Genomic DNA, 10,247 nt, shown 5'->3' on the forward strand with positions numbered 1-10,247 from the left:
GGGGGGGGAGAGAGCATCCTCCATTGCATGGCTATGGGAGAAGCAGCTGAAAGGGCTCACACAATGCCAGTTGTATAGCCCAGCTTTAAATACATAATAGTTCAATCAACTCTAAATACATCTGTTCTAGCAAAATACTATCAAATGTCCCATTGTAGAGAACAATGAGTTGCCAGTTAAAGGCCAACTACAGCCTCTTAACAAAAGCAACAACACTCTAGACCAGATGCAACTAAATTCAAGTCACGATATGGCACTTCATGAAACCACATTTGTAGCACAGGCGGATAAACACAATCTTTTTTTGTCCCCTCTAACCAGCTAATATCTATTCTCATGTTCTATATTTCTTCATAGTAGGCATCTCTTTAAACCAGGAGCATCAAGTTTGTTGGACCCAAGAGACTGAACAGCCTGTGAGCAGCAGCAATGGCAATAATGGCTGTGGATGCCAGAGCTGGTGTTTCTGCATGGCTCCAGAACCCAGGGAATTAATGCTGCTGTCACAGGGGCTCTGGCAGAACAGCCCTCTGGCAGGGCCCTATGAGGCCCTGAAGAAGCCTCATAGGTCAGATGAGACACCTCTGCAGGCCAGATGCAGCCCATGGGCCATGTTGGACATCTCTGTTTCAGACCGAGAAATATTCCTGGAGTTGGCTACTGAGAGGTGGCAGGGACCTGGGTAAGGTGTTTATTTGGTTTGAGCCCTTCCTGGAGGGACACACCAAATGAACAGTGATAGGTTTTAAACCTTCACCCCAAGGCTCCTCGCTTGTACAACCTACAAAGATCTCTCTGGTCCTATTCAACCTCTACATACAACCCTGAGATGAACCAGGGTAGCTCCTGAGAGGACTTGCACTTAAGTAGTACCAACATACAGATAACACAATGCTCTACTTACCATAACAATCTAGGGCTTTATCACTACTACCAAGATAGCATAATGCTTGAAGAACAGCTGGCTGAACTTGAACCTGAGTTACAATGTTGACACTGGTGGGCAAAGGAAAGCATTTTGAAGGAACATTTCCATCCCTGGTCAATTTAGTATGTAATGTAGGGGTACTCTTGGATTCCACACTGGCCACAGACACATTCAGTTTCTCCTGGGAGAATCACTGCTTTCCCAGGAGAAACCACAAGTATACAGATTTTCAAGATTTCTCTCTCAAAGCAAAAGTGACCACTCCAGGAAAAGAATAACCTGGGCACAACCAGGGTTAAATCAGTCCCGGAGAGTTTCTCTTGAGAAAGCAAATGTCTGTATGCATTCTGTTCTGAGAGAAGCCACAACACAGTCCTCCAGCATCCCAGGGTGCTTTGCTCCTCCCTCCCATGTGGGAGGTTGTATTGCATGCTGGACTCTACTGCTCCAGCAAAGTAGGAAGCAGAATACACTTGCTTCACAATCCTCACATTATACTGCAGGGGGAGACAGACTAACTGAGCAATAAGGTAGACTGAGGGAGTCTGCAGAGTGCACCAAGATGTGCTGCACAAGGGCCCCTTGGCTGAATAGCATCAACACCGCAAGCTCTCAGAATCTGAATGTCTGTTCAGCTCAATTTATCAGAATGATCTTAATTCTCCCAGATCATTTGAATGTGTGTATATGGCTATGTATGCAGCCACTGATATCAAGCTCTCGCATACAAGCGTAGGCAGAGGGATACAACATTTTCAGGGGGGGTGTACCCCCTACCCCCCCTCAGCAGGTAAGTTCATGGAGGAAGGGGCAAGGGGAAGTGAGAGGTAAGGGCCGTGGGAGTGGGGGAGACCGAGGCCCCCACAGTGAGCAGGGGCTGGGGTGAGTGGGGCCCTGGCCAAATTGGGTGATGGGACAAGCAGAAGCCCAGAGGGGTCCATCAGACTATCGCATGAATATTCTAACACCAGCACTTCATTTTTGGACACCATAATCAACATCCAAGATAGTAAAATTCAAACCATCATACTCAAGAAACCCATGGACCAACATACATATCTACACAGAACACGCAAATCACCCTAAACACACCAAGGAACCTGTAATTTACAGCCAGGCTCTCATTATCCATTCAAATTTGCAGCAAGGAGAATCCATGATCACCACCTCACAAATCTCAAAAGGGCCTTCAGCCAACAAGGACACTCCTCCAGAGAGAGAGAGATCACACTTTTGAAAGAGCCACCTGGATACCTCATGAAAATTTGCTGCAGTACAAAATAGAAAATCCCCACAAATCGCATGCCATGATGACATATCATCCTTCCCTGGAACCTGCACGGAAAATCCTCAAACAACTACAACCTATACTAGAGAAGACCCCATTCTTAAAGAGATCTTTCAAGAACCACCCATCCTAGCCTTTAAACAAGCACTGAAGCTCACCAACATCATCACCAGAAGCAAACTCCCTATGACCAAAACCACATCAAAAGGATCCTGACCATGCCAGGACAAGCAATGCAAAACCTGCCACCATATCTCCACCACCCCAACAATAACTACATCCCACAACAGAACCATCACCATTCCTGGATCCTACACCTGAACCTCCAGAAATGTTATACATCTCATTCAGAGCACCAAATGCCCTGATGGAAAATATGTAGGAGAAACCAGACAACAACTGCGCACCAGAATGAGCGCACACCAAAAATTTATCAAAGACGAGAATACCCAACCACCTGTGGTGCACACTTCTCGTAGGACAATCACTCCCTCTCCTATCTCTCAGTTCTAATCCTCAAAGGGAATTTACAACACACCTTTCATAGATTAGCCTATAAACTGAACTTCATCAACCTACTGGATACTAAAAATCATGGACTCAATATAGACATTAGATTTATGACACATTACAACCTGCCTGACATCTGATTCACCTGGTACCTGCCTGACCTGACCTCTCACATCTCTCTTTTATCCCCAACCATTCTCCCCTCCCCTTCTTCTCTGCCCTTTTTCTTCCTGGTTCCCTACCATTTCCTTTTTATTTATAGCCTCTTTTTCACAGTATTACCACTGTACTGTTTTCCCCCTTTGGCCTTTTTTGTCCCGTTTTTCTTCGCCCTCCCTTCCCTGCTTTACCTTTTGTTTTTCCAATTCCTGCCCTTTTATATTGTCACTGACATCCTGTCACATTTTTAGCTTCTCTCATTCCTTGAAGTCTTAGACCAGCAGAGACTCCCTATGCCTGACGAAGGGTGACTGTGCCTGAAAGCTTGCTAAGAACTTTTTCCCAACTACTCAGCTAGTCTAATAAAAGATGTCACATCTAACCAAAAAACCTTGCCTGCCTGAAGTTTTAAGATGAAGACCTAAGACACAATGCAATTCTCTAAGAGTAAATCTCTTCTGCAGATAGATTTTTCTCTGGATCCAGTCCAAGACTGTAGAATAAATTCCTACTGCAACTTAGAACCATCAGAAACCTTATCATTATCCATTCAAGTGCACATGCACTTTTCTGACTTTTCCTTCTTTAACAACAATACATAGTAATGTGCACATTTAAAGAGAAAACCCTAAAGCCTAACCAAATTATGACACCCCACTGCACACACTTCTCCCTGGGGAGAGAAATGGAGACAAGACAACATGCGACTCATATAGTCATGTTGCCTAATTCACTACTAGACAGCAGTTGCAGTACAAAGACCCAAACAGAATTAAAAAGAGTTGGGTCAGGAGACACAGCAATGTATCACCTTCAATGACCATTTTCTACAAGAGCCTAGGGGCCACATAGGAAGTTTTGATAAGCTGTTGCAGGCCAGATCAGCAACATCCCCCCACCCCTCGCAAAACAGCTCACCAAAACTCTGTATGTGGAATGGGGCCATGGGGGCCTGGTGAGTAGTGGTGTTTGAAAACAAGATAGGCAATCTGCTCCCTGCACACTCCTGCTCTGTGGAGGAGTGGGGGGAGGGGGACCCATGTGCACATGTGTGTGTGTGTGTGGGGGGGGGGGAGGGAGGCATGGGTGGGGGGCACGTGCAACATAGCTCACCTGGGCGGTGAGGTCTGTGGCACTCTGCATGGGGCTGAGCTCTGCCATCTCCCACCAGGGGTTGGGCTTGGTCCCATGCAAAGTGGTGTGGGGGCAGCCACGGGCTGGATTCAGTCAATTGGCAGACACACCCTGTGGGCCAGATCCAATCAGCTGACAGGACAGATCCAGCTCATGGGCTATACTTTGCCCACCCCGGTCTAGATCCTAATATATCTGCATAACTTCTCAGACTTACCAGATGAGCCATTAATTATCGGAACATTTTAGCAATGGAAGTAAGACACAAATACGCTGTTTGGAACCAAATAATGTTATTCCCAACCGCAAACCGTAGACTGCCACTAGCAATTCCTATCTTAAAATATGAAGACAGTCCTTGAGATCTATAAAGGAGAGCAAGACACTGCACTCAATCCATACTGGATTTCAGAATCATATTCCAAAATTTAAGCTTTTGCTTAAAACAAAAAATGTGCCTCAGCCTTTAGGGATTCAAAGAAAATCTTGAAATTGTGAACTGAGTATAAACAAGCTGTCTTTGAATCCTCAAAGAGTCTGAAACAATAGCTCTAAGTTAGGTAAAGCGACCCATTCATTATAATAGGGTGACAAGCTTGAAAATTAAATATGATAATTTAAATATCAGTATTGTTACTAATTCCACTGCTGATAACTTTTGCCGAAACATCCAGTTACTTTGCCAGTGTCAACTCTATTCCATGCACCTGACCTGTGTCTTTTCCCCGATAGGTTATACTACACAAAACACTGAAATGGAAAAGTAAACATATAAGAACTGCATGAAATACACTGCGTTTACTATAAAAGTAAAATACAAGTGCTACTGTCTTATAATATATATTTTCACACTCCAACATTTAACATCTGCACTTATCTAAACAAAACTTGCACAGAATTTATACCAGAGTATTATATACCCCAGGAATTTTGTAATAGAATTTACATGCAGCAGGACATAGTACAAGGACACCTGAGTACATGACTTCTTGGAGGGTACAGGGGGCAGGAGGCAGGATAGCAGAAGTTACATAGTAAAAGGTTTTGATAAAATATGGTTAGATTTTTAGGGGTGCACTGATAGACATTTTGGGGACCGATGCTTCCTTAAAAATCAGCTATCAGTATGTCGGCTGATACTGATCTGATTTCCGATACAGCATGGAGAGCTGCATGAGGTTGGTAAGTCTGTTGCGGTAGAAGGGGAAGAGGGAGGGAAGGGGCCTGAGGGGGACAAATCATCACCCCCTGTGATGAGGGAGGGATTGGGGCAGGGGCTGGGGCAGGCGCAGCCCAGCCAGAGTGGGGCGAGCTGTGGGACAGAGCCACGGGTCGCTGGTGGGGGGAAGGGGAGGGGCGGCTCCTGGCGGGGGGGAGGGAGCGTGTGACCCCCCCCAGATCTGGGGGGGCTTCAAGCACCCCAAATTTTGCAAGAGCATCCTGCCAGCACTGCCACCACACATCTGGCACAGCCCTGGCTTTTCCCAGTTCAACCGCCGCCTCCCCCCACATGCCGTGAAGAGCCTGGGCTGCACCAGACGTGCGGCGACAGCACTAGGAGGGGGCTATGGCAAAATTTGAGGTGGCTGCAGCCCCCTCTGTAGCCCCCGCCAAGAAGAGCCCAGCACAGCCCCGGCTCCAGCCTGCAGATGCAGCCCTCCTGCTGCACCCCACACAGATCCAGGGAGCACAACCCCCCTCACCCTCCCGGGGTGCAAGCTGCAGCACGAGCTGTCCCCGTCCTCTCCACCCGATGAGCCGTGGCTTCATTCTGTGCCCCGTACCGCCCCAGCCTCTGTGCCAGTCTCTCCCTCACTGCAGGGGGTGTTGATCTGCCGCCCCCCACAGCCCTTCCCTCCCCTTCCACCACAACGAACTTACCAGCTGCACGCAGCTCTTCATGCTGTCGGGCTCTGCTCCTCACTGCCTGCATGCTGTACTGAAGCTGTGCGCACTCACAGGCATTTATCATCTAAATTATTGGCCGATGTTTTACAGGGCCAATTTTTGATACAGCCAATTTTCTTTATATCAATATCGATCTGATATTCGACCGATATATCGGTGCACCTCTACAAATTTATGTCTGTTAGTATTACTCATGTCCATTTCTTCATAAGTCTTCAAACCATGATATATAAATTACATATATACCTGTACAAACACACATTTTATTTATTTATGTATTTATTTATATATATATGTGCAGAACACAGGTATAATCAGGACTATGTAAACTTTTGACTCATCTTGGCAGAAGTACCTGCCTTCCCAAGCAGAAGAAATGAGCTGCAAGTTCAATTACAGCCTTTGCCTCATCACTATTCATATAATCCAATTTTTGCCACAGTCCATAAGCATAAAGACAAAAGTGAATATTTGATTTTTTTTTACATTAAAATAGACAGGATTACTATTTGGGAGGTGATAGCTGGAATTATGGTATTGCAGGAGTGTAGAAAGAATGATAAAAAAAAAGGGAGGCAAGGGACAATATTACCTGAAACTGTCTTTAGTCATTATAAAAAAAGAAATGAGTCAGCTGCTTAGCTTTCTTTTATAGTTCAAATTTATAATTGTTTTAATCATTATCTTCTGGATTTGCTGTTAGCTGCTGCTACAAAACAGAAAGCTGAGTGGAGATTGTAGTTCATTCTATGTCCTGCAGAAATAATTCAAGTGCTAAGTGTGACAACATAATTCAAGTGCTATATACAATTCTGTTGAGAGATATAATTCAAGTGCTAATTGTAATTCTCATGGTCGTGACTTACTCAGAATAAGTTGATAAATGTTTAAGTAACTTTTAAAGATGTTAATATAAAATGAAATTACACCTATGGCCACCAAAGACCGCAAAGCACTATCACTGTTTCTGGTATCAGCTCAGCACTAAAACTAAGACTATCACTGTGTCCCAGAAACTAGAACAATGGATTGTACAACTCAAGTACTGCTATTACTAACTCTGTGTTACTTCAGTTTTAAAAGGTAATTGATTACATAAATAATACACCTAACTAGTAAAAGTAAAGCATATTACTACTTTGATTGGGGAAAAATGGACACATAAAGAAAAGCCTAAGAAGGATTCAGACTGTACCTCCCTCTATCACAAGCATGAAGTCCCCTTTTGTAAATATTGTTACCTTCAAGAGAAATGAAGGGAGTTTTAATGCCTGAGACCTAATCCATAAAACAGAGAAGGGGAAAACCCCAACTCATTTTGTTTTACATTAGCAAAAAGGGATGGCACTATTACTGTATTTTTTTAACTGTAATCTTAAAAAATTGTAAGATTTACCTGTTGAACAAGGCATCTGGAAATTGGGATCATTGCTATCCAAAACAGGCAAACAGAACTGGGCACTTGCAGATCCTAGCATAGGATCCTTATCGCTGAGCATGTTCTTCAGCGAATCCTCTAAGACATTTTGACTTGTACTAAAATCCTCACAGACTTCATTCTCCAGGTTGGATCCTAGAAATAGGGCATCATCTAAGTGTTCAGTAGGAATTAAATGGTTAAATGTATCAACTATATCCATGAAGACTCCTGTGTATCTTTCAGCCCTATAGAAAGACAAGAAAAATACGATAAGAAAATAAACTATAAACTGTAAATCACCCAAGAAACCAACAAGTTGTTCTGGTTCTTGAGGTTTTTTAAAGAATGCTTAAGATTTGCTAGAATTCTAACAATAAATATCTACTTATGGCTTAGAACAAATTCCTGTAAACCTAACAGCTGAGTTTTCAAAGATTATTTTCTCTATCAGCTTGTGTACATAAGCTTATTGTTAAAGGCTAATCTTTCACCAGCAAAACGGATATACATATATTATATGCACAAATAATAAACTAAAACATTTCCAAAAATGCTGTTTGCATCTCAGTCAGATAAGGGGAGGAAGGGGTAAACCAAGGACAATCAAACATGGGTCAAACATCTTGAGAGCAGTCTTCACTTCAGTTTGAAAAGTAAAAGTGGCTGACTGCTGTCAATTACCACTAATGTTAATACACTAACATAAATTAAATCAAAAGAGCTAGCAGGACTGGGCACAAAAATGGAGAATAATACTTGGCAAGAGCTGAAAATCTACATGGAATAGTGTGATATGAGGCTTACCTAATAACATACCACACCTAGCATTGTGCTTAGTAAATTTACTGTATTTCTATAAACAAATGCACGTGCTGTGTCCAAAATGATGGCCACAAGTCAGTCACTGAAAAGTCTATCACTGACTTAAAATTTTACCATTTTTAGTTGAAGTTGCTCTGCTGTATAATATAACTTTACTAGTAAACTTTACTAGCACATGAATTCTGTGGCAAGGCCTGCCCTACTCTCTGTTGCAAACCTTGGTGAAAAACTGAAAATTATCTTGTGGATTAAAAAATGAGGGGTGAGTACTGCCTTTACCTGAATATAAGACAAGGTTCCCCCCCCCCCGGCGGGAAAAGCCCCTCATCTTGCATAGCATACAAAAAAGCCTTATTAAATATATGTCTATTGTTAAGCTGCTGCCCAAAGAGGTATATCCTCAGCAATGGAAAGCTGGCTGCAAGAGAACAGGCAGCTGGAGACTAGCAGCTACTACTGCTTACAGTACACCTACCAAGACACAAAACAAGCTAACAAAGCAAAGCCTAACTTGTGCAGCAGGTGTAAGTTGCCATGGCAACCAGTTATTAGGCCATAAGGAGGAAATCCTGAGGGTAATTAGGGACCCACCTGACCAGAAAGGGGGCCGGACTGGAAGCATATAAACCCAGGGCTTGAGCTAGCTAGGCAGTCTAGTCCTGCAAACTACTGCATGAAGAGCTCCAGGCCAGGAAAACTGCAGAGCTGCTCTAAGAAATACCAGCTGAATACTGGCATCTTGCAGAGAAACACAGCTGCTTGGTAAGAGGAAGCCTTGTGGCAGACTTGATGCTTTTGATATAATTTGCTATACCCCGGTTGAAAGGGGAGTGAGCAGAGGCCATGGCAGGGTGCTTGAGAGGAACCTGGGGGTTTAACCTAAAGTGGGGTGCCTAAGGGGCACACTGGTGGCTTAACCCACAACGAGATTGTCAGTATTTAGAGCCCTGTTATGGGGCCTGGGTTTGGGGTATGCCATATGCCTAAACCCAGGGGGGGGGAGTTTTAAAGCCCAGAGAGGAAGAAAGACAGACTAAAGCCTAGATTGGGAAACAGCTGGGCAAGAACTAGGAGGCTTAGTGCCCCAGAAGGGTGGAGCCAGGGCCAGGGCATCCTGTGCATGGAAAGGACAGATACAATACCAGGGGGGCCCAGGAGCCAAAGCAGGCTTAGCAAGTGTATTGCCCAGGACAAGGCAAAGGACAAAGCCAGTTTAAGCAGTCTAGGGCTGGAACCCAGAAGCCAAGTCAAGCACAGCAGGCCTATGTTAAAAGGAACCAGTAAGAGAACAGGGGCTGAGGCTGGGAGGGTGGAGGCCTGCGGTGATCTACTGTTGGGTTGGGGCTAAATGCCCACCAAAGCTACAAACTGATAACATCTGTAAGGCAGAGGTTCCCAACCACAAAGCTGCAGCCCTATACTAGGACACAAAGGGTTGGCTGCAGGCTTGTGGCTTCTGCTTCTGGCAGTCATGTGTGCAGTTAAAACTGGGCAGGGGGGCAGCCCCAGGAAGGAGGTAGCCAGCTCCATGAGCCCCATCTTGCTCCCACTGCTATGGCTGCACCTGGCAAGGTGCTGCCTGCATACCAGGTGCTGGGGCCAGTACAGGGCCAGGCAGGAGTCCCCAGCCCTGCCCACAGATGGGAGCAGGTGGATTCAGGCAGGGAAATGCCCGGGTGGAGGGCAGGGAGGCAGCTCTGCTGCCTGCTCCTAGGGAAGGCAGTGGAACCCCTTCTTCCCAGGCAGCCTCGGCTGGGAACCCCCAGGTCACACCCATGTAGCCCTGTCCCCTGCAGGGTCCCCTGGTGCCTGTGGCTGCAGTGCCCCAATACAATCTGATCCTAGCAACCCCCCTTCCCCCCCCCGATGTAAAATTTCCACTTAAATATGGAAATTGCATTTAAATATGTAAATTTAGATTGTTTCTATACCCAATCCATCAAAATTCTTTGACTGAGTTTACCAGTCCATGGTATAAAAGAAGTTGGGAACTGCTAGTGTAAGGAGCAGTGAAGCCACATAATTAGCTGTTAAAGCCGAGAGCAGAAACAACTGAGCTCAGGAACCTGAAATCAGGC

The 10,247-nt window shown here is 44.9% G+C and overlaps 1 protein-coding gene across 5 annotated transcripts in view; it reads right to left on the minus strand.

Annotated features, from left to right (window-relative positions):
* PHF3 (PHD finger protein 3) overlaps positions 1-7,612 on the minus strand; it is a 78,313-nt gene extending 70,701 nt beyond the window's left edge. For 2 of the 5 annotated variants that reach the window (XM_025212765.1, XM_006031112.2), the window contains exon 1: positions 7,324-7,612. In XM_025212765.1, the coding sequence (XP_025068550.1) occupies positions 7,324-7,567 (244 nt within the window). In that variant the 5' untranslated portion in view covers positions 7,568-7,612. The remainder of the gene's footprint in view (positions 1-7,323) is intronic. The other 3 variants (XM_014523401.2, XM_014523399.2, XM_014523400.2) reach the window with 2 other exon arrangements.
* Between the last annotated feature and the right edge of the window lie 2,635 nt (positions 7,613-10,247).

Source organism: Alligator sinensis, unplaced genomic scaffold, assembly GCF_000455745.1.
Source record: "Alligator sinensis unplaced genomic scaffold, ASM45574v1 scaffold635_1, whole genome shotgun sequence".
NCBI lineage: Eukaryota > Metazoa > Chordata > Crocodylia > Alligatoridae > Alligator > Alligator sinensis.